We start from the raw sequence: 25,202 nt of genomic DNA, 5'->3' as shown, positions 1-25,202 counted from the left end.
GGAGACCCGGGCCTCAGCGCTTCCCCCTCCGCAGCAGCCCTGCTTCGGCCGCGCCGCCCCCCCCCTCCCGCCCCGGCCCTTCGTCTGCCCCGATCTGTCACGCAAGCCCTCCAAGCTGCTGAGCTGCTGCAAGCGCTGGGGTCGCCCGAGGATGGAGCGCGGCGGCAGGGGGCAGTTGGCTGAATCCGGCGCTGCCACCAAAAAGAGCATTTGTCAAAGTATGGTTGTGGGACTGAAGGAAGGCGTAGTCGTGCGCTCGACGCACTTATTTACAAGGGTTTGATGGTGGTACCCACCACAGCATCAGGGTTACGTACAAAATCTTCCCTACTAACGAAGGCAACACAGCGAAGACAAAGTTTCTGCTTCCTTAAGTGCTGCATCCCAGGAAACAAAATAAAAGCAGGAGTATGCAGAAAATGGGACTTCCACGATTACATTGAATCCCCTCTCCTGGGATGCTGCTAGCTCGCTCTCCTGCACGAGCAGTGGATGGAGGAAGAGCCAAGATCCTACCGACAGCACGGCAGCCGCGCTTTTCATTAGCCCTCGCTGAGCGGAGCCATGCAAACCCCTGTACTCCATATATACATCCACAGCAAAGCATTGCCCACCGGGCTGCCCGACCCCCCGGTGGACACCTTCTGGGAATTGGGCCCATCTCCCCGCTACTGGCGGGAAGCCGAGGTGGTGCATGGGCTGCGTGGGAACAGGCAGTGACACCGTGGGCGGGCGGGATTGCTGCGGGAGGATTTCCTGTGCTCACCAGCCACTGAAACTGCATCAGTCCCCCCCAGGCTGCAGAGAAGGAGCTCTGCCACAGGTTGGGGTAGGCAGGGAGAATTTCTCAGCTACAGCTGCACAGGTCTTGAGGACTGAAACAAGAACGTTTGCAGCAGGCAGGCATTCAGGGTTGGAAGTCAGACCCACCTACCTACGCAGCAGCAGCAGCTAAATGTCTTGCACCAGAGGCTTGCTCCTGCCCGATGCTGTCCCTTCTGAGCTGATCTTAGAATCATAGAATGTTTTGGGTTGGAAGGGACCCCTAGAGGTCATCTAGCCCAACCCCCCTGACCCCTTGTCCTGTCACAGCAGGCCCTGCTAAAAAGATTTTCCCCATCTTTCCTACAGCCCCCCTTTAAGCACTGAACGGCCGCAATCAGGTCTCCCCACAGCCTTCTCTTCTCCAGGCTGAACAAGCCCAACTCTCTCAGCCTGTCCTCATAGCAGAGGGGCTCCAGCCCCCGGATCATTTTTGTAGCCCTCCTCTGGCCCCGCTCCAACAGGTCCATGTCCTTCTTGTGCTGAGGGCTCCAGAGCTGGATGCAGGGCTCCAAGAGAGGTCTCTGGTACCAGAGCAGAGGGGCAGAATCCCCTCCCTCGACCTGCTGGCCACACTTCTCCTGATGCAGCCCAGGGTAGGGTTGGCTTCTGGGCTGCCAGTGCACATTGCCAGCTCATGTCCAGCTTTTCATCCACCAGCACCCCCAGTGCAGAAAAGCACTTCAATGCACATGCACATTTTAGTTTACTCCTGTTTAGTCAGTGGAACTATCTCCACACCATGCCCGGCGTGCTAGGCCCACAGCAAGGGAAGGCTGCGTGGTTTTACCAGCTGCTCTGCCTCGAGCCCATTTTTTTGATGTAGGCATGTCCCTGTTTTCATCTTCACCATTTTTTCTCCACCTTACATTGCCACGTATAAAATAGCCCAGAGAAACGTGGAGGTGCCGTGGTGAAAGCAGTAACACACAACTAGCTGTGCAGACACTTATAAATGCATTTCAACTGATGAACACCTGAGCTGCAGTGAGGCTTGGTACCTAGAAAATAGAAATCCTGTAAAAGAGGACTTCAACCAACAAGATGATACAACAAGCGTCTGCGCCTGTTACCCTGTAAAGGCCAAACACCAAGAAACTGAATAGATGGTATCCAGCATGCTAGGATTTTTTTTTCCCCAGAAAAACTACAGAGCTACGACTTCTACATACACAATTTATATCGGAGAAGATCCTGAAAGACCCCAAGGCACCGTCCACATAAGGAACTTCATCTGTCTTGGAAGTATACTTATGGGACAGAACGTAGTCACTGTCCAGGAGGAAAAGATGACGCAAGATTTTGTAAAGGTTTTTGCTTACTAGGCAGAAGAAACTGACAGGTAGGGTGCGCAGATTTGCCCAGATGGGAATCTAGCTGGGAGACGTATGTTAGCAACTCAACCTCATGACGATGGCAGTTTGGGTAAGAATGAAGGGACGCCGTTACAGTGTCAGATAAACAGTCAGCAGCATAGCCCAGCGGTGTCCCGAGAACAACGGTTGAACATCAGATCAAAAGGAGCCCAGCAGATCGCCCGAGTCAAAACCACCAGTTTCTGAGAACCTACTCATCTCCTTCAGCATCTCAAACCAAGCAGGTTAGATCCCAATTAGCTCATGGATTTGATAAAGACAGACATCAAGGTGCCATGGCTATAAAAAACAGCGAGTCTGTTGATGAGAACTTAAAACAGGAAAATGTATTTTACTCTACAGAAGCCAATACTTGTGCTGTAGTGGAACAACCCCATTAAAACCAATACGGATGCCCAAGCAGAGCTGAAAGCAGGGACTGGGAAAAAAAGGAAACGAAGAGATCCCACTGAGAGCTTAGGTATGAAAGTGATGGGGGCTCCTCAGGCAAGCTTTTAACGCCACCCCTGTCCGCTCTTTTTCCTGCATGTCTGTACCTCATCCACCAAATAATTTTTACCTCACTTGGACATATCCCTACTCCCTGGTGGCACTCTTGGCAAAACGGACAAGTTCTGGGGCTACGAAACGATTCAGCAGAAAGTGGAGAAGCGAGGAGCGGCGAGGCAGCGAGCAGCTTTCGCAGTCCTTTCTTCCTCCTCCTCGAGGCGGAACTTGGGCGACGGGAAGAAAGTGGCGATGGGATTTTAAAACCACTTTTGCTTTCTCCACCAGCTGGGATCACGCGGGAACCAGCCAGCTCCGAGCGTGGTAATTTATTCTCCAAATCAAGACTCCCTCTCCCCTCTCATTTCTATCCCTGCTGCTTTGGCAGATTATTTTTAACCTGCTCGGACTTGTCACCCAACCCCACAAAACTGACACAACTGATGCAAAAAGCAGCCTAATGCAAAAGGACGAGATAAATACGAGGACTACAGTACCAGTTAAAAAAAAAAGAAATATAAAAATCCACTGTTTCTATCACTAGTAGAAGCCAGCAAGTCCACAAAGGCTTCCCCTTGCCCCAAAGGCAGGCAAGGCTCTAGTGGCTTTCCACATTTTACCACTCTATTGATTTTTTCTGCCAAGAAGCCTACTACAGTAAGATAGCCTGGCAATGCTTTTCGGCAGTGGTGAAATCAGGCCAAGCCAGCGGAACTCCGCTTCCAAAACAAAACAAAAGAAAACGTTACAATGCAGAGAGCCAAGGAGGGAGCGAAGCTCTCGCAATAAAAGCACCGTTGAGAGCTCAGTCACTGTCCGACGGGTCACTGAGACCCGGCGGGACGCAGTGGGAACATGCTGCTCTTATCACGGGCAGACAGGCAGCAAAACAACGCTCCTTGTTTTTTCCTGGTTTTAGAGGTCATCTGCAACTTCCCTTTCAGTTTCAGTATTTATTCCGAGTTGGTTTTGCTCCTGTTTCTTGTTTGTCTTGCATACATGTGACTTCCTTCCATTTCACCACAAATTTCCACCAAATAAAACCATATGCACTGCCATAGCAACATTTTAATACAAACACAGGGTAATCTTTGTTCACTGAAGTACACAGTTGTTTTTTTTTTTCTCTCTTATTAACAGAACCTGCATCTGCATACAGTTTAACTGAATGCCATAGCAACGACATAAACACAAATTAAAAGATATTTTTTCCTTAGGAGGGAGGAAGAAGAAATGTTTTCAGGAAAAGAGCGTGGGACTTCAGAAAGCAGAATGAAAGGTTTGTGACCAAATAGGGCCTGAAGTTACATCATCACAGCTGTGTATTTGCTCCCTGAAAGCCCGCTCTCGCAAGGTGCTATATGTTCCCAGTTCCTACAGATGTCAACAGAGAACAGCCGTATCTGGCGGGGCAAGGTCTGAAGCGCGGCCGTGCTCGCACACGACGCAGAGCTCGGGCTTCCCGTCAGCACTGCAGTGAACTTGGACGTTTACGTACGTTTGTCGATTAGGGCGCGCGTTCTGCACGGTCAGCAGTTTTACTCCCAGTGCAAAGTAAACCGGTGGTGTTCAACTGGAGCCACAGAAACCGCTCCCGCATGCCTCCAAGACTCACGCATCCTGCAGCACGACCGTCAGTGTTCAACTGGAGCCACAGAAACCGCTCCCGCACGCCTCCAAGACCCAGCACCAGCCACGCATCCTGCAGCACGACCATCGTTTCCTCTACGGATCAACAATTCCTAATGCGGCGATAAATACAGCAAAACCTAGGATTCGGGTATGTTCATTCAAAACTCAGCTTGTTACGCTGACAGGGGAGGTAACGTTGTTGACCTGTGACAACTCAGCTGCTTATGCCTCATACTCCCAGGAAGTTCTACAAAAAAGGGCAAGAACCAAGTTCTCTCACACAGCTGACTCAGTCCTACCTCTCCGCTATTGCTATGTGCTTAGCTATGCTCTATTTTTGTCCTTTACAGCTTGTGAAGGGGATGACTTCATTAAGCTTTTCATTTCTTGAAGTAGCACGTTCATTCAGGACGAGAGCCTTGACTCTTTGCTTTGTAAGCTGCTGGCCCTTCCGCTCGAGCACGTGGTGAGGGTGCAGGGTTTGAAACCTGAAAAGCCTGAACATTAACAGAAACGCCGGAACGACGCTACACACAAACCCCACTTGTTCCGTCTGTGACGAGCAGTTTATAGAGGAAAATTAATGAGTAAGCATAGTAGGCATAAAATCAAGCACTCAACGCAAGCTGGTGTTGAATGATGAAGATTAAAACATCATCACGCAGCCTCCACTCACAGACTTCATCTGCGCTGAATCAAGGCAGCGTCCTGGTGGCATCCTCGTAGAATATGACTACAGTATTTTTTCAAAATGGACAGAACTGAAGTTTTCCAGGCAGCCTCAGCTCCATGTCTTGACATTTCAAGTGCTTGACCAGACATTTAAAAATACAGCTTTTAAAGATGTATTTTCCCCCTTCAGTTTCTTACGCGATGCTTGTTCTGGGTTAAGTCACTCAGGGAGGAATTATAAACTCCCCCTAACTGCCTACCAAAGTGTTAAAAACCACCTGCCCAGCCAAAGCGCACGTAAACTTCCATTAAATCTGTAACCTTACCATCCTGAAGAATTCCCACCGTCGCAGGACCTGCGCTGGGCACCCGCCATCAGTAAGGCCGTGCTTTTAGCCAGGCTATTTTGATTCTGTTTTATAAACAAAAATCAAACACGTTTTGCTAAACTGCGTAAAAATATTTGAGTTGCATCTTGGCTTGCATTGGCTGAATCACCACCGTTCCAACCAGCGTGACCGTTACCAAAACCAAATAAAAATAGGTAAATAGTGACCTGGGAATGAATGGCAAATGCTACCATGGCCTTTTACTCTCGATTTGATTGAACTCTGGAAGACGATTCCCAGCTTTGTTTGGGAAATTTCAGTTCTAGTAACCGCCACAGGACTGCTCCTTAGTAATTTTTTAAAGCCTTCTTTAACGTGAAGATTTAAATCTGCAGGACAGATTTAACGGCATCTTCATTTAAAAACAAATTATGATTGCACTTGGCTCACAAGGAAGCTTAAACTAGCTTTATGCAAGGAAAAAAACCAAACCCCTTTCATACCATTAACGAACACCTCCAAGAGCGTAGGGGAGCAATGCAAATTACAAACCTGCCCTCCTCAGGCCCAGACTCATCACACACGCACGCAGGTCACCACGGATATTTGCAGCACTCCCGATTTCCACCGTGTGCTATGAATCGTAACAGGAACGCCACGCTTTCACTCCAGATGAAACACTTTCTAGCAAACGAATTATGGCAGTTTTGCTGTCCTGCTCTTTTACGGGTGTTATTACGAACGGGTTCAAGACTGGTTTAAAGTAATTTGTGGCTACCAAGTCAGCGTGCAGTAATCGCTGATTAGGAAAAGCTTATTATTCACTTTCACTGGACTGAAAAAAAATATGAAAGCAGCACCTATAGCTAGGAATCCTGACCCTTTAAAAAGGGTTAAAAAAACCAAACATTGAAACAAGAGGTGGGCAGAGGACCAACAATGACCAAAAAAGAAAATAGAGCGCAGGTGGCTACCGCCGGGCAAGAAGAAAAATTTCAGTGTTTTACCAGGGGTTGCAAAACACACACGGGAAAGGACACGCGATAGGGCTGTGAGAAAAAGTAGCACGTGGGAGCTCTGACGCTCTTTCCAAGCTAGATGTAGCTAGATGTCACGGCGAACAGTTTTTTAACGACAATTTGTTTGCAAAGGCGTGAAAAACATAACTTCTAAAACTCTGAACATCTCAGAAATCCTCTCCATGCAGCACGACTGGCAAGGAACCGACAGCCTAGTGCCCTGAAGCCCAGGCGGAGAGTCTGGAAGCCCAAGCCCTCTCCCACATCGCTGTCACAGACCCCTCTTACCTCAACAAGTTCCTTCACTGCTTTCTGTTGTCTTAAGGTCAGCACCAGCAAGAAGAACACTTGCGACTGAAAAACCCCCTTATGGCATTTTGGTGTGCATCCCGTGCCACCAACCGTTGCCACAAAGGTGCTAGTCCCGAGCAGGAGACAAACAGGCTGGGGGAACAACGATGGCAGCAACAGCCTCGCAGAGCTCTCTACAAAGTCATCACGTCCTTAAGACTTTACCAACGCCGACTTAGCTAGACCCTTGCAAACTAACCCCAAACACCGATTCCCTAGAAGTCCCTGGTGTGAGCGTGCAGAGTGGCCCAGGCACCGCTCTCACACTGCTTGCAGCACACACTGGTCTCGTCCTCCAACCGACCCCACAGCCACGGGGGACTTCGATGCAGGGGTAAGTGGTCGGGCATCTAGAAATCTTCTCAGAAGTTAACAACAGATTTCTATTGTCAGCAGATGATACAGCACAGGACTCCTTTTTTAAGGTTTATTTGGTTTTAAGTAGGCAAATTTAGTTGATATTCCAGCAAATATTTGCAATACCTGGCTTCAGTTGGCAAACTAGTTAATACCAGATGCATAACATAAGCATTCTTTAGCAGTCCAATATATCAGCATTAGTGACAGTCTATGTATCCGTTGATTTTAAAACCCATGCTAATTTAAAGGATCAGGGTAGAAGATTAAACATACAGCACCTTGCTACCCTGAAAACATGGTTTGACATGTCCTTAACACATTAAAGAAGACGCAACCAAGTAAGAAAAAAAAAGAAATGTATTGCACCAGGCACCCAAAATGTCACCGCAGAAGATTAAAATCAAAAGTAAAGTAAGATAATTTGCAGCAGCTCAGCATGACAAGGAAATACCTTAAAAGAAAATTAATCTAATGAAATACCAGTGGGATTTTTTTTTCAGTAAGTTTAAGCATTAAAACGCAAATCCGCATATAAACACAAATATGTGGTCAAATATTTAAACTCAGAAATCAGACACTGAGCTGTTAGGGTAAAAGGAAAAAATATACTGTTGAAACTAAGTTGGAAACTTAAATTTGGGTTACTCTGATTCATTAAAGATACATGGAAAAAGGGTGCAATAAAATAAGAATATAAGTTTTTTTTCTGGAACCAGCAATTCCCTATCTCTTTATTTACAACCCTAAATACGTATTCCTAAATCCAAAAATAGGCAGGCAGTTTGGAACTGCTGCCTTTAGTGATGGAAGCCAGACCAAACCTCTAAGAACTCAGTCGTATAAAAAAAGATTTAATTAAATAATTAAAAAAAGGCTTATTCCACCCTCTTCTCTCAAAGAACCGTCATGAACTGTCCCGAATTTCCCCTTCTTCCACAGATGAATGGGACGAACTTTCACTGTCCGAGTTGTCTGCAGGTTCACTGGCATCTGAGGGTGTAGGACACAAACAAAAACAAACAAGCAATTAAGTTTCAGCAACGTTGTTTGCTCATCGAACAGAAGCAGTTTCGTATCTTCTTTTCCTATTAATCACACTGTCCTTGAGGACAGCTATTTCCTAAGACATAACCAGTCTCATAAAATGGGCTAAAGCCCTGAGTAGGACCTCGTTGTTGAAGGAGAAAGCAAGAGACTGTTGAGAGTTTATTTTAGTTTTTAAGCCTTAGTCTTTCAGTCAAGTAGGGCAGCAGAGTATTTATCACCCACAAAACTCTTCCTCTTCATCCACGGCGAATTTCAAATTGTTCTCTTGGCTTATTTGCTTTAAATGTTGTTTTCTGGGTTGCTACTTATATTTCAAAACTGTAATGAATTATAAATCATTTACACTTGTATTAGCATTTCACTTAAGATGGGGAACTGCCGAGAAATTCTGGACAGAAATGGAGAATTAAGATCACGCACCTACGTACTCCTTCCACGTGTTCCAGCATCCCCAAGACGGTGTTAAGCTGTGTGAATCCGTGAGCTAAGGCTGTTGAGGTTAAAGCTGCGCCATAACTTGTGCTTTAGGTCACCGCTGTTGTGGTCATATCGTGAAGCATTCATTTCCCAAACCGGTCGTCAGCCTCACACCCTGAGACCCCTACTTTAACAAGCACTGACCCCGGTCACCTTGTGGTGAGGTGACCAAATGCCACTGGTTGGTGGCACTCAAGCAGCACAAAAATAAACTACAGTGAAGCAGCCCCATGATTCATACTCTGCTGTCATTGCTATTTTCAGTATTTGCTCCAACTATGAATTTAAAGGAGTTTTTGAGCATTTAGTGTCAGATGCTTCATTAAGGAAACGTTACCGAAAGGGAGCTGATGCAGTATAGTTACTGTCTTGTCAAGATGAGTTCTACAGCTGGGAAACACGGATAATACATAGGACACAGTGTGCACCTGTACAGTTTCAGTGGAATTTGTTCAAGAAAATAGAAGCATTTCACCCAGAAACATCGGAGGTCACATTTTGTCTACATTAAATCTAGTGTATAATCAATTAACATTTATATGCCAGATATGTACTGAGTAATGCACAAAGTAAGGATTGTTTTTGCCCCTAAGTCCTGTGAAAGCTTCTATAATCCCCTACTATCTTCAGCCATGACTGACCTTGTATGCTGAAATCAGAGCACCTGTAGTTTTTGCTATAAGCAAGTCAAGCATCAAAACATCACATAAAAGAATGTGGCAATCTTCTGACTCACAGTGAAGCTCAACAGATGAATTTTAGCTTTAGTTTAGTCTGTTACATTAAGTTTTATTTAACAGGAATTATAGATTGTCTTCACTCTAAAAGAACGTATTTTTATGGTGTTGATAGCATTGCCTATAAATTAAGACTGCCCAGGCCTTCCCATCATAACACTTTCTGCAGTCTACTTACAATGTAAAATTTAAAGTCTGGGTTTAAATTTTTCAGTGCCAGTTTCCTTCCTTGATCCTTATTTTCCTTTTTTTTTTGAAAGTTTCAGCCACTTCTGAGAAGAAGGATAGGAAAAACAGGCTTTGCCCTCATTAAACTCTAGCAGTCTCTCTTTGAAGGTGTCCAGCTCTAGCTCTCCCCCAGTCTTTGGGGGTAGTAACCTGAATCACGGGGGGGGAATGGTGATCTTGCCCCGGCACGTGCTGTTGCTGTGGCTATGAAAACTTGCCTCCGTTCTTCCTGGGGTAGAGGGTAGATCTAAGATCGCTCGGTAAAGAACCATCATTTTAGAAGTTAAGTTTCCACAAGACTTTGTTTCTTGTTCTAGCCTGGGTCCTTTGAAAAGAGACCCTGGAGGGCTATGGTAGTCGAAGCCCCTGCGCTCCGGCAGACACCCTGCCAGGGGGAGCGTCCCTCCCGCTGCACAGGGAGAAGGCAGGCAGAAAGGGAAGTCACTACTGGCCGGGACAGGATAAGCAAGAGCAGGATGGATGGCTAAGGAGGAGCGCGCAACTGATAACAAAAAGCCATACGTGTCGAAGAAACTGGACTGCAAGTAACGCACAAGATGCTGCAGCAGAAAGGTCACTTCTTGGGAGATGGGAGTGGGCTGAAGCACCTCTCTGGTTACAGACTTCTCCCTGGAGAGTCTGGAGGTGAACCCAAGATTGCCACTCTTAGCAATTAGCTGTGAATGCAACTGGTAAGCAAACTAAATACTGTTTTCTCTCCCTTATTCTGCAAGGATGACACACAACAGAAGAGTACAATGATCGTGCCACACTTCAACTGAAGTGATACTTTCTTTTCAAGTGGAATAACAGCAACAAAAAAGGCTTTCTGTTTTTATATTCATGTTCTGAACCCGCTTTTCCTGGAAGAATCTGGAATTACCGTGGCAGGCTTCCACTCTTAACAGAAAAAGCTCCAAGAACATAGGGTCCAAACCAAACTCAAGGCTGAAGTCAAGTCTTAAGATATTAACTAAGAAGATGTAAAAAAAAGAAATTATGATAAAATTTATGAAAATCATGTTCTTTTTACCATTAACTATGCGATTGATTTTTGTGGAATCTATAGAAAGACCTGAAATAGCTGCCAGTGTTCCCTGAATACCAGCTTCAGGAATGACTACTAACTGAATGATCCCTGCAGCAGAGGGAGGTCACTTCCCCAGCCATTACGGGTGCTCTCTTCCCTCTTCCCTTCTACTCCCCCTTTTACAGAATCGGCTACTTGCTGCGGCAGCATGACCTCAAAATATAGTTGTTCCATCAACGCTTATTTGAATCTATACCCTTAAAGGGACAACAACTTTATACATATAGAGCCATCACTGAGCTGCCACAGGGATATAGCCATTGCAAACATATTTCAAAGCTTTTCCTTGGAAAGCTGTAAAAATTACAGACCAACTCATCACTGAAAAGTATGGAATTTGATAACTAAGGTGACTAGCTGGGGGAGCGAGAGACAAGGGAGCTGATTCCCTGTATCAGCAGCTGCAGAAAGCAAAGCTGAGACATGAAGCCTTTATACTGGTGAGAAAGATGAAAATTAACTTCAAAACTAAAATACAAATTCCTGCTATGCCTGGACTCTTAAGTTGAAAGATCCTCCAAGATGAAGTTTTCTCTCAACTAAGTACTTTTCAAAAGATAACACTGTGCTTTTAACCCACCCAAAAAGCTACTTGCCATTACGATAACTATCCTGTAATTCAGAATTATTTGTCCAATGTTAGGAGTTACGCTAGGAAATAATGGGGAATAACTCCTTTGTATGATTAGCAGGCTTACTTAAAATTCTTCTTCCCCAGACAGCTTGACTTTTTAGAAATAACCAACTCTGTCAAACTTAGCTACATACAAAATTTAGCACAACTCTGAAGAGTGGTTTTACCTTAGGGGCTAAAAATATACAAAAAAAAGGATTAAGCACCAGTAAACAAAGTTAGGAAAAATACAGACAATACAGTTTATGGATGTAAGCCATCAGCCAGCAGTTTTAAGGCAGAGCATTCATAACAGGTTTTTACAACAATCTTTTAGATTCAGAGGGAAATACAAGACATACTGCACATTCCTGGCATTATTAATAGGTGTATCCTTAATTATGGTTTATTTAACTAAAATATCGAAGTACAGTGTAACAGGAAATAAATATATGTTTACCTTGGCCAAGAATCACCATGTCATTCTTCAGTGTTTTCAAGACCACAAATAACGTTGGATACTCAATTATTACTTTGCCTTTCAAATTGTCTAGGAGGCTTCTACTGGCATCCAGTTCATTGTACCTTAAAAATAACCGGGAAGTTTATTTTAGATTTTAATACTACCAAGGACATACACTGCATTAAAGCTTTTGAGAGAACAAGAGATTCAGACAAAAATCAGTGAACACATAAACACAGGAAAACTATAAGCCTTATCCTGCCACAAAGACATGGAGAACAAAGTGTAGTAAACTTAAACCGGTGGCAAAGAAGTTCAGATACCCCGAAACAAAAGCATAGTAAAAATTTTTGAATTGCAGAAGGAGCTGTGAAACTGCCATCTTAATAGGTTAAGTATCTTCAAGGAATGACTTAAGTCTAGTCAATTCTGCCTTGGGGTAAGAAGGACAGACTTCCTCCAGATTTTCTTAAATATGATGTAAGCTTTCTGGGGAAAAAAAAAAAAAAAAGAAAAAAGCTTTCTGGTAATTCACAGGATTTTCAGTTGATACCATGTTCAGAAGAACTATGATTCAAATTACATATCCAGTCTTATTATCCAACTACGTAATTTTTTTTAAACCGTCCTAAAACTCTAAGCATAAGAACAAGAGGAGAATCAAAGTCAAATTTCTCTAAGGGCTGAAATGTTTCATGAGTTCTTAATGAGTATCTTTACCAAAATTGGATGTGGACATAGGGTTATCAAAATGGATATATTTACCAAAATCAGATTCTAAATTGAAAATAGCAATGTTCTACTTATGGGTTTAACATGACAGGTTTAATTTACATGGTTAGTAGCGTACCTCATTTATCATGTTTGCTTATGAATTATCAGTGACGTACTGGGAAGATGAAATAAAAAGCGTATCTGAACAACTACTAAAGCAAAGGTATATTGGAAGCACTTAGAATTCTGGTTCTGTAGAAGTAAGGGCTCCGATACCCAGAACACTGGGGCAATCATTTCTAAAAAACGGTACAACATCCCCATTTATGCCTAAGCAAATCTCTGCTTACAGCACCGTCTGCAAGAAACATCCTGTAGAAATCCCCACATACGTGTGCGTGACTCAGGTGTGGTCCTTTCCCAGAAACAGACGCCTCTCCACCCCGGAGGCTGAAGCCAGGTACGTAACAAATGATGCCACAGTAATAAAAAGTAAACTGAGCATCTTCTCCACAATTATTTCTTAGAAGCATAATATTCTCTCCCAACTCTCTAACTGGAAACCTGGACGTGGGATTTTGGGGAAAGAAAGAAGGGATATTTCAAAGCCCTCTGTGAGAGAAACCCTGTTGCCTTCCCTTGCCATAATGGCGGCAGCCAACAGATGCTCCGATATTATTACACTGCAATCTGAGTTATGCAATTCCTTCTGTAATCAGCGTTATTAAATTACTACTAAGCTATTGTATCAGTTAAAGGCAAATGAAGTTCAAAACCAAAATACACTGTGGGCAATAAGTGGAGTATTTCCCATAGCTGCTCTACCTTCTCTGATCATTAACATATTATGCAGTTGGGTTTTCTTTTGCCAAAACCAACACTGGATGGGTGAAGGCAATTATATACTTTATGATTTACAGTAATGTGTGATTAAGAACAGTACATCAGAGTCAGCACACAAGAAGAGTATTGGAGGTAAAACAGAATTTGAGTTCTTGGGATTTAAGGGAAACTTAGTTTGAGCAAAAACTATTTCTCATATTCAACTTCAATCATCATGAAAATATTTGGTTTCATGTTTCTCTCAACCCAAAGTAATTATGAGCTCTTCTTACTGAAACCCTTTAGAAGGGATAACAGTATATTACATTTCTTATTGAATGAATGCATTCATAACTTGTGGATTAACACACATGAACAGAAACATATTTACTGCTTTATTTACAGTACTCTAAATGCAAAGCACGGCAATACCTTTCCTTTGGCAAGGACCTCAACACATTCTTCTCTGGTTAAGCAAACATTTACCACCAAGAGGCTAAAGTAGTTCACATGCCACAATACACTTTCCATTATCTCATGTTTTAGACAAAACATCTTTAGCGTCCAGCTTGGCATAAGATAAAACATTTGTACTTTAAACTATTTTATGATAGTAAATTACTGAAGTGTTAGATCACTGAGTCAGAGCTTTATCTTTTGTGTTTTTAAAGTAAATTTTATTGGTTGACAGTGACAGAGAAAACATCTACATTTTTAGTGCATAGTGTGGGCTGTAAACTTCAGGGAGAATATAACAAAGGAGCTCAATGCTTCTCTTTTTTAAACTTTGCTGTTATTGTCTATGCTATCCAAAAGACCTCAGTCTACCACATTCCCTACTTCATACACAAGTGCAAGCTGAGGTTTGCTGCTAATCCACCTGCCAACCTCTTCCTTGACTGTACACGCTTAGAAGATCTCAAAAGGAAAGTAATGCTTGTCACTCAGTTCTGAACTCTAATACACGATGGCTCCTGAGCAAGACTGATTTTTCAGGTTCTCTCTGAAAGGCTTTGTCGTGATTAAAAACCTTCCCAATTTTACCCCAGAACTAGAAAAAGTCATACATCAGAAGGTGAACACCACAGACCTATGGGCAAAAGAAGACTGCCCTGTAAGGCTTTTCCAGATGCCTATACACACACATACAATTTCTATTTTTACTTTGAAAAGGCTAGACCCGTTTGGAGAAAAAAAAGAAATGAAATGGTATTTTTGCAAGTCTTGTAACTTCTTGTGCTGATTATTCACCAGGATAAGCTGAGGATGTAGGGCAGTGCTGGGACGCAGGCCCTCCCACGTATTTGCAGGGAAGGGGTCTCGCCACAGGTAGGAGGAGATGGAATAGGGAGAACCTGGTAATCAGATATTACCAGATATTCTTTTATCACCATTTTACCTACTTGTCCTGTATCACTGGGACTGTGTAGCCTGCTCAGTAAGAACCCATAATGAGCTGCAACCTTCTTCAGGCCCTTCCTTTACTCTGCATTTCAAATGACAACCCAGTAAAATGAATGACAACCAGCGTAAGTCCATCCTTTCAGTTGGAATCTTCTACAACTCCAGTTGCAGGAACCAACTTAACTGAGGCTGTCATCCTAAATGAGCTCCTTCAGCCTTTCCTGACATGATGAATTTGAAGATAAGCCTGGCTCGAAACGAACTGACCACCCTGACAGAACCATTGCCTCAATATCCCATCTTCCCACCTTTCTTTTAAACCCTCCCCCTGCCTTCTCTTTTCCCCTGCTGCCCAGTTCATACAAATCATCCATCCTACAGCCTCCCAATCCCTGTATTCAGTGGGACTTCTCTTTGCACCCTTCTCTCTCAATCTTCTTTGCTCCCTGGTATTTACTTCCCACACATTTTCTCTCTCCCTTCCATACATTCCCTCAGCCTCCTCGTCCAACCCCCACCATCTAATAATACATTTTCCTAATTATTTTCTTGCTCCAAGCAAGGCTTTATGCCCATGCCATGAAGCAAGAAATAGGCCTGGATTTCTTCTTAATAAGACAACTCCATTTATAAGGACCACAAAGAGACAATCTTGGCAGAAAACAGCTTTTGATTTTAGCTGGAATGAAATAACAATAACTGCTTTTTAAAGGACAAAAATTAAATAAAATTTGCCTGCCAGCAGGCAGTATAAAAGTCTACAGAAATTGTGACAATTGAGAAAATTTAACAAGATACAGCAATCCCACGTCGGTTCCCATATAATCTGTTACATTTGCTCTACGAACGGCGTTGTTACCTTTCGCAAAACACCGACATTAATGTGGCTCTGCGCTTCTGATAGCATCTATGAGTTTCTGCAAAGGACAGCTCCACTATCTATAGTTATTCTACCACCTTCCAGGAATTCAACAATTCAGACTCCTAATCTGTCTCCCTAATGCCGCATTAGGTCACTGCATTGCAACCAGCTCCCCTCAAATGGAGCCCGTGGCTATCATCGCCGGGGCGTAACTTGTCTCCATGAATTCAGACAGCAGGAAATTCCCTACTGATCAGGTTTTCCTGAATGTCATCTACAGGAACTTTCATTTTAATAATAATAATAAAAAAAAAATCTGCAATCTGGAATTAAAGATAAATTGTAAGCATGTTATTTCTTTAGTCTTCTAGACACTCAAAAGAGAACAAACAAGTTTTAACCATCTAAATAATTGTAAATATTACTAAAATGCATATTTGTACAATGACATTCATAATTTTCCTGTGAGAGAGATCAACTCAAACCCTGCACACATTTTAAACAAAGATGGTTCTTCTTCCTCGAACTGAGTGGAAACATCGAGGTATTTACTTGGCATAATTCAGATACAATAAATCATGCTATCTATTTTGGGCCTAGTCCTAAAAATCCACAACCAAACTTCTGCTAACCTATGGGAAGAACGAAGATTCCCCCCTCCCAAACAACGGAGGGTAGCATTTCCTAGGTATCCACATCTGCCTAGAAGAGAGCAAAGACTGGGTACAGCATTTAAAGTCTCTCCCAAGCACTCATTCTGAAGTGCTGCAGCACAGCAAAGATAATAACTAACAGATGGACTTTTCATTCCTAAGTGGTGAATAACCTCTTCGTGTGGTTATGATCTGGTGAACATGAAGTGGTGAAACGCGCTCTTGAATTAGGTATGAAAGGAAAGTCATATGGCAGAAAGTAAACACAACGTATTGAAATATTGCATAATTTTTATATTTAACTTTGCCACTAGAATTCTGACATCCTAAAAATCTGGAACTCAGCGAGTTTTGTTAGTCCATATGTGTGAAAAAGAAAAAAGCAGAGTCCTTAGAAAGAAAAAAAGGAAATGACTTGCCATAACACTTCCCACGTAACTCATTTTTACCAAGAGCTAACCAATATTAAAGACTACTCTGCCTGAACGCTCTTTTAAGGAAGGGGGGCGGGAACCAAGTTCATGTTAATATTTTAATATGAAAAAAAATTATACTACAGTTTACACAAGTATTTTAAAACCTGCTAGCTTCTCCTTCCACTCTTGGTCTATGGTTTTTCTCCCAGCCTAGGACCTCCATAATTTGCCTCAGTAAGTGTTCACTAACCTCTCCTCCATACTGTCGCTACCTGCATAGTTTGATCTATACCAATACAGACCAGATGCCTGGCCAATCCCTTTTCAAGTCAGATGCCCATCTTAAGTAACACTTCCATCAGGGATGTCCTTTTTCTGAAAAAATAAAAGGAAAATTAGGACAAGAAACCTTCTCTTGTCAACTATTTGGCTGACAAGTCCTGCTAAGAACCAACTCAAAAGCACAGGAAGAAAAGCTGCCAGCACACCAGGAAAGCATCTCAGACATCATCACCATCTCCTAACTATACCTACATACACAGAATACGTAAAGGTACTTCCAAATAACAAGAAAACCATGAAGCTGTTCCTTTTCATTGCCATATTTCAGCCACAGATCATCCTCAAAGACTGTATTAAGACAAGCTGTAACAATCCGTGGTCTCCTCTCTTTTATGGGCCCTAAGAGGCCCCTCCACTAGGGAAATCTAAGAACTGCTGAAAACTAAAGTGTAAAACAGGGGCGGGACGACTCCAAACCACAAACCCCCTCTTCTTACAAACATATTTCAGCAAACTAAAACATCCTGGAAGACAAAAAAGCAATACCCAGGTGAAGACAGCAGGAACACCAACTGTCACCTAAATTATTTGGCACAATAGTAGATGTCCAGAAAGATTAATGGTTTGTTCACTTCTACTCTTGGAAAATAGACGAAACAGTTAATGGGAAGAAGAGATAAGCAAAATAAGAGTACGTCACCATAGAAGCACAAAGGCTGTCCTTGTTTAAACCTCTCGAGAATGAGGCAATTGAACAAAGAGAAGAACACAGTAAAAGTTGTTGAATGGCAATAATAGAAAAATATATCAATTGATGGCAAAACCCATAAAGCGGATAAGGCATCTGCTGCAGCAATTTAGTGGACTGAGCATTAAGAGTGATGTGATAAAAGGATTCAGGATGATGTAAAGATTAACTGAAGTAAAAACCATTCCACATCTTTTAGTTATGGGAGAAAGTAAGACAAAACAGAAGGAAAATGTAAAACTAGCAAATGCGTTTCTTGGATTCAGTAGAATTTGGTTCAAAGAATACAGAAGTGATACTGAATTTCAAGAAAGCAAATACTTTCCCCATCTCATAAGACATAATGAAAAGAAGTAACAAAATCCAGTAGCAAGTAAAGATGCTATAATTCAAGTGCATCACGGCAATAGTCCTTTGCACATACAGCAATTTGCTTACTTTGCGAAGCCAGGCAGTTTTACAAACTGCTCAAAGCTCAAGGTTTACAAATCTTGAAGTGGTACAGAGCAGATGTACCGAAAGAGGGTATACCACAACCATGCAAGGCTACTATATGGCTGAGATAAAGAAACAAAACAAAAAAAGAGTTAATGAAGCCAGAAGGCCCAAGGGGAATATGAGATTTCACAAGGAAAAAATTATTTTAAAAGAGAGTGGGTTGTCTACTGAAGATGAATGCCTGAAGTTTCAAAAACTGAAAAGATATTAGTGGCATCTTTAGCACAAATGAAAGCTGTGGGTGGTTCCCCAAAAATGCAGGGAAGTCAAAATATGTAACTTGTACCATTAATAAAATACTGGCATGGTCACGGAGAAAAAGCAAATGTTGTAAGTCTGCTTTAATTACAGTACTTGTGTTGCACAGCCTCATGAAACATTACTGTAAATAATTTTAAGAGGTGGGGGTGTACCAAGGAATACCAAAGGACGCAATGAAAAACTCTTAACAGATCATGTTCAGAAAACTAATAGGTCCAATCTCATTTGACAAATTAACATAAGTAAGCAGTGCACTGATAAAATAAATATAAAACTGACGAGAAATCAGTCCTTGTAAACTGGCAATACTTTTGTTATTATACTTGGGTTAATCTAATGAACCTCCACTTCAGGAACAGGAAGAATTGACACTTCAGTAATTTCAGATCCCTAGATAGCAAATTCTTACTTCCAAATTTAGCTCATATGGAGCTAGCCTGAATGCCTCTAACTCTCTGTACTAAATGGTGGAAACATATTCACAAATTTGTACTTACTTGCATGGGAATCACACTGCCATAAGCCTTCCACTAAGGGGTTACTAATGCTTTACAATGAAAAGCTATGAAATAAAGAAAACAAATTATTTTCTTGGCAAATGAGCAGGAAGGTCAATTCCCTCCTTGGCAAGATTGAAACAATCAGCCCTAGCTCATTTCCGTCAAGAAAGAGAAAAAACAGAGGGAATCAGCAGGAAATAACAAGTTTGCTCCTTCCTGACTGGAACATGAAGAGGTTCTCCTCTACGCCGCCTTTGTGAAAATGCTGATGGCTACACTGCCATGTTTCACAGTGCTGCAGCTTCCAAGCTCAGCCTATCGTTTCAACTGCCCTCAAACACGGGTGAGTTTGTATCTTTGCTCCTCGAAGCCTCTTACTCTAGCCTCCCCATGCTGCCTGGTCCCCAAAATCGAGAAACGTGGCTAACTTTCAGTCAACATCTCACCATGCCTTTTTCTTCCAAGAAGCTAGCAGCAAATCCTCTTTTTCCTTCAGAAAAATATTTTAACAGCAGCCCAGACAGATACAGTTGAATTAAACCCCTCGATACATCTCACAACACTTACGCTAGAGCAGAACAGGACAAATGGTTTGAACGTTATTGCCACTCCATAGCCCATTTTTACCAGCTCCTTTCCCCAGCCAAGGGGCAACAGATTATTCAACAAGTTTTTCCCAACTGCAGTCTTTTCTTAGACTCCATGGCCTGTCTTCTTGCCTTCAAGTCTGCCTTATATGTACGTGCTACACAGTACATGGACTTCCATGAAGGCATTTTCCGTACTATGCATATGTTACATAGTACATACATACAGGACAGTTCCTCTCTGCTCCCTAGAGCTCCCTACAGATGGACAGCTGGAGCAAACTGCAAGATTTGTTCTTGAAACAGCCTTTCCTTGATGCACACTTCCTCAGTGCACGCAAGGGTATGTCCGCCTGTGCATACGCTGGGTACGCTGCTCCCACGCTTCAAGCTCCGTTACGATGCAGAAAAGAGGCTACTGTGTACAGTTTTATTTACGTTAGGTCTTCAGGTCTGCCTGCGGTGCTTACAGAACACCACGAGATGACCAGATAGAAGAAACCACTGGCTGAAGCCAACACTAACACTTTTATTGTTATCTCATCCTCCACCTCTTTACTTACTCACATATTCCTCCTCTGGAGGTCTGGATCTAGCTTGCTTCAACACAGAGTGCAGAATTTTGGAGCGGAGGCTGTAATTTCAAATAAATATTTGTGCAATAGAGGTCTCGGTCAGCAACTCTCGAGCTAGGACACTCCAGAAACTCTAATGCAATACCATTAATTATAAAACAGTTCATCCAAAAGAATTCAGCATGGGTTACAAAACGCTGGATTGTTACTTTAAAAAACAGGCGCCTACTGGTTCATAAAGGAATCCCTTTCAAGAAAAAAAAAAAATGAATGATTGCTCAAGATAGGAAGACAGACAAACTCTGGCTTTTTTTGAATCATCCCAAAAAACTTCTCAAAGGTCAAGTAATTGTAGTCAGACACCATAAACATTTAGCTGTGCATGGTGCAGACTCAGAGTATACGTACTTATACTCAGCAATGACTGGTTTTCTGCTTTCCATCTATGTTGTGTAACACAGGATTTCAATTAAAAACGTAAGTAGATAGGAAGGAAAAGTGACTGGTTTTTACAGTAAAAGCCGCGTATCCTGGCATCTGTCGCTCTGCATCGCTTTTGTCAGCAGAGAGACTGCTGATAAAGAAGGAGCAAGTGAAAAATTACACTGAAGTGGCTGCAGTAACAAAACTAGAAAGCCCGAAATGACCTACAAGAGAATGTAACAGAGTATTCAGTAAGAAAAGCTGAAGTTTTAATAAAAACACCCCACAAAACAAAACCAAACACTCTGGGAAAAACCAGCAGCAAGTATTAATACACAGGAGCGCAGTGTTTAAGAAATGGACTGCAGACCAAATTCTATTTCCCCTTGAACAGTACGAAGCCGCCAGAGCCTGACTATAGTTGTGCAGTGAAGAATGACTATTGTAAGCCAGCTCCCCGCTTTTGTAAAGCTGGCAGAGCTGCTTTTGTGCCAGCTGCTGCGAGCTAGAGAGGAGTAATGAATTCTACTGTCAATCTTCTGCTGGCATAGGTTAAAGCCAGCTTGGGGTCTGTTCCAACTCATGCCAAGGCCAGCAGTTCAGCCAGGGATTTGTATCCTTAAATTCCTGTCCCATGTATACCACGTACTACACAAATGTGAAAAGAAATTGCTTCCTAAAGTAAGGCTAGAGAATCTTAAATAAACCACCCCACACTTTTAAACATTTGCAGAAAATGCAATAACGATCGAAACGTTCCAATTCCAGTATATTTGTTTTGTTAGATGAGGCTGTATTTTTGAAATGAGGCTGTAACATGATGATAAGAAGAACTGATTCATGCACCACACTAATAGTGATTTTTTTAAAATGACTGAGTTATGTATGAAAAGCAGGAAGCAAAGACTATAAGCTCTGTTGGTTTTACATGAAGTTATTCACAGACTATAATGCAGAATGAAGTACCCTAGGAAGACAGTATGAAAAATTAAGAAAAAAAAATTAACACTACCAATAGTTGGGACTATCTGCAATGTATTTAACTGTAACAGGTTTTGATAATCTTAAAATCACTGGCAAAACAGGTATCTAACAGACATTTTTCATGACAGTAAAATAAATAATCCAATATAAATATGACATTTAAAAAATTGGTTCCATTGGTTCCATAAAAAAATTTGGTTCCATTACATTTATATTATTCTTCACATCCCAAGATGCTTTTCTAGAAGTCTGTTGGCATATGTGTACACACTAAAGCAAAAAACTTACTTCATCTTCCTAAATCTATTACTGTGACTACTGCGACCTACTGATGTGATCTAACCCTTAGGTATTTAAAAACAATAGACTACAAAAGAAAATTCTCTTTGAGCACAGAACTCAGTCATCCAAGGAAATAGCTCTCATTTCTGCCAGCTGATCTTGAGACAGGGAAGTGCTCCAAAATTACTAACATCATCCAGCCTTCTGGGAAGCAACTGCATTGGATCAGCTAAAGCAAAATAAGCGTTCACCACCATAAAGCAACGGCATTTAGTAGAGAAGAACCTCTGATACTTGTTTAGCTGATTTTCTTCCCTGTGGTCCACAAGAATTAAGTGGCAAACATGCCAGTATTCTCATGTGCACCAGCCAATGTCACCACGGAAATTAAGAAGCCCGTTGATGTTGGAGCTGGTACAAAAATGCTTTTGATATTCTTGGCTTTCTGAGTAATCAAAGCATGAGCTGCACCAGTACTACAGATACAAAAAACCAATGTTCCAGCCAATTCTATACGCATCCCTGTATGGTGTGGCAGTTTTAGAAACAGGAAAACTACAGGATACAGTCTGGTATTGCTCTGTACTGCAGCTCCTTGAAGGATATGGTCCATCGAAAGCAGTGGGCTTTGCAAAGCTTTTAAGGCCAACCAGACTGTATTTTCTAAGCCGCTAAATATTCCGTCAGCACCTACTGATATCTTCAAATCCCAAAGAGTCTTCTACAACAACTTACTCTGAAACAATGTTCATATGTCATTCTGAATATACTAACAGGCAAAAAAGAAAATTACTTATATAAAAGACCTAACACTGATGCCTAAGAGGCATTATTTTTTAATTCCATTAAAACTAAATGCACATGCTTAAAGACCAGCAACTATCTAAACTAGATTCATGCAAGGTATTACTGCACCCAGTAAAAAAAGATACTGTTTGTGTGGTTTAACCTCATTAACATTTATTTAATTATCTCTTAGATTAAAATATCTACTGTAAACCAAGTCCGTGGCAGTTATTTCTCTTCTAGAAATAGGATCATCATATGATACTTTTTCATTAAACAGCTGTAGTTATGAAAAACCCAGCTCTGACCATTAACTTACTTATAACAAATATCAAGGGGTCTGTTGGATTTAGGAATTTTTTTTTTTTTTCTGGGGGGAGCAGTGGTGTTTTGTTTTGTTACACAAAGCCTAATAAGGCAGTTCTCAGGAAAAGAAGGTGTATTTCCCAAACCAGATTGTGTAATTTGGCAGTTGCATCTTTCGTTTCCTTAGTGGAAAAAGCAATACTCTTACCATATGAAGTCACTTTGAAGGCATCCCAAATAAAGGACTGAAGACAGTCAGGACACTAATTTATCCTGAAGAAAGAAAAGACTACTTTATAAAAGAATGTAGACTGTAAAAATCATCCAAGAGGCAGCAGTTAAACCTTTCTTGGAATAGTTACAGCCGAGGAGAGAATGGACACCAACCACAACTAAATATTGCGTAACAGGTGATAGAGGCAAGGACTACCAAACGGAAAACTATTATAACCCATTCAAACGCAGATTTTTTCCAAACCAAGGTTTTAAAGGAAGAAGAGAGTTGTGCAACACTCATTTTTTTTCAAACCCTCCTTCATAAGATTCCTTATAAATTAAGTCCAGTTAATGAGAAGACTATCCAGTGGTGTAACTGCTACAGTGTTAGGCGACAGGTAGGGAGGAGAGGACATGAGGAGATTATGCTTTAGGTTACTCTAAGTAACTGTGGAGTGCTACCAATTCATACTGAAAGCAATTCTTACAAGCTGGTTTTAGAGGAGTCAGAAATAAGAACTTATCACAAAGTTCTCGAGGAACTGTCACCACTGATGATAAAAGGCACCTAGCAAGAAGAAAGCAAGTGCCATGTTGTTCGGCAGCTATCCACGACTTCTGCACACCAGTGGATTTATCCAGCTGCTGTCTGAAGTTCTGCAAAACTCCTGTGAGGAAGCAGAAATCTGTACTACATGGCTAATTTATATTTCTGGAGAAGAAAAAAAAAAAAAAGGAAAACCCAAAAAATTTAAAGCATTCTGCAAAGGACCTTCAAACTAAAAGGGCCATTTACTGTGAAACACAGAAAACAGCCAAGACTAAACCACAAACTCCTGTTTCATAAACAATTGCAGGAAATACTAAAATCCTTCTGTAACATACTTATCTTAAAACTAGAAGACTAAGATTTTATAACCCGTAATAATCCTGCTTGGATGTTCTCTGAAACACCATCGCGCTTTCTCAACGATACGTAATTGTAAATATGAAAAGTATTTTTTTCAAAAGGTTCTGCTAAGCCTAAAACCAACATCCGATTCAACAACATATACTTACAGCCTTTCTATTATCTAGTGCTTGAGAAGGAATTTTTCTGGTGGTCATAGGGGAAGTTTTGGCTAACGTTTCATGTAGGCTTGCATGTATTAGTAGACTACACCAATCCTACTGCTCCGGTCTGCCCAGAGAGTGACGGAAGACGACTTTGCCATACAGGAACATACGCCTAAAACCACGCAGAATGAGGTGGCACGGGATGAGAAACTACTCTGAGCCTTCAGTGGCACTCAGGGCTACGCAAACCAGCAGTTAACAGCTCCCCACTGTCAAAGAAACGTGAATAAAGAAACGTGAGAGCGCTCTGTCTGCACTCAGCTTTTGTTCCACGCTGAACACCACTAAGCAGTAAGCTGGTCCTGTTTCAATCGCAAAGTACTTCCACTGCAATTCCAGGTATTGCTTTATAGAAGGAGAACCGCAAGCCTCAAATTAATTTAACTGGGGGGGAGAGAGGGGGGGGAAGGGGAAGGAGTCAAAAGGAGAAGAAATCAAAATAAGCTCTCTTTCTTGCTTAATTGTAATGCAACTACAGTAAAAATTTAAATTCCCTCACAGAGCCTTTGTCACAACCAACTACGCTGGCATAACCGCGCTGAGAGCGCCTGCTGGCAGAGACACAGCTTATGTCGACAGAAGATGCTTTTCTGCTGACATAGCAGTCCCATCATTTCAAACAAACTTTGTTCTTGCCTTTCAGAAGCGGAATTTTCTTTCAATGCGCTGCTTCCTTGACCTGTCTGCACTGCCACAGCTGGGCCTGCTCCACCAGCTTACATGAAAAGATTCACATAATTTCCAAGTGAGGAGTTGCATTCCTCAAGCCAAAAAACTTTTCTACTTTAACTTTCTACAGTTCTTTTTAAACTTTATATTCCATAAGTGGGATAAACAATAATTACTGTGACTTTAATACCAACCAACATAGCTGATTCTGGGGATACAGACAAGGCTCAAACTTAAGGCTATTTAAGTGTAGGCACAACTCGCGAGATTCTTCTAAAAAGCTTCATGAAAAATAATTCTCTCTCAACAAATCTGTGAGCTAAGGAAGCATTATACAGATTTCAGAAGAGGAAAATGGTTAAGTAACAGAAGAAATTGATGAGCACAAGAGATGGT

At 41.9% G+C, this 25,202-nt stretch overlaps 1 protein-coding gene across 1 annotated transcript in view; it reads right to left on the bottom strand.

Moving 5' to 3' along the window:
* Positions 1 to 7,137: 7,137 nt before the first annotated feature.
* ZNHIT6 (zinc finger HIT-type containing 6) overlaps positions 7,138 to 25,202 on the bottom strand; it is a 32,768-nt gene continuing 14,703 nt past the window's right edge. Inside the window, exons 9-10 of the mRNA XM_035890647.1 lie at positions 11,700 to 11,824; positions 7,138 to 8,037 (exon numbers count right to left, since the gene is read on the bottom strand). Of these exons, the coding sequence (XP_035746540.1) occupies positions 7,952 to 8,037; positions 11,700 to 11,824 (211 nt within the window). The 3' untranslated portion in view covers positions 7,138 to 7,951. The remainder of the gene's footprint in view (positions 8,038 to 11,699; positions 11,825 to 25,202) is intronic.

The sequence above is a fragment of the Egretta garzetta genome, unplaced genomic scaffold (assembly GCF_000687185.1).
Source record: "Egretta garzetta isolate BGI_Z169 unplaced genomic scaffold, ASM68718v1 scaffold43, whole genome shotgun sequence".
Classification (NCBI taxonomy): Eukaryota; Metazoa; Chordata; class Aves; order Pelecaniformes; family Ardeidae; genus Egretta; species Egretta garzetta.
The sequence above is the reverse complement of the archived record's forward strand: the minus strand, read 5'-3'. Positions and strand labels throughout refer to the sequence as shown.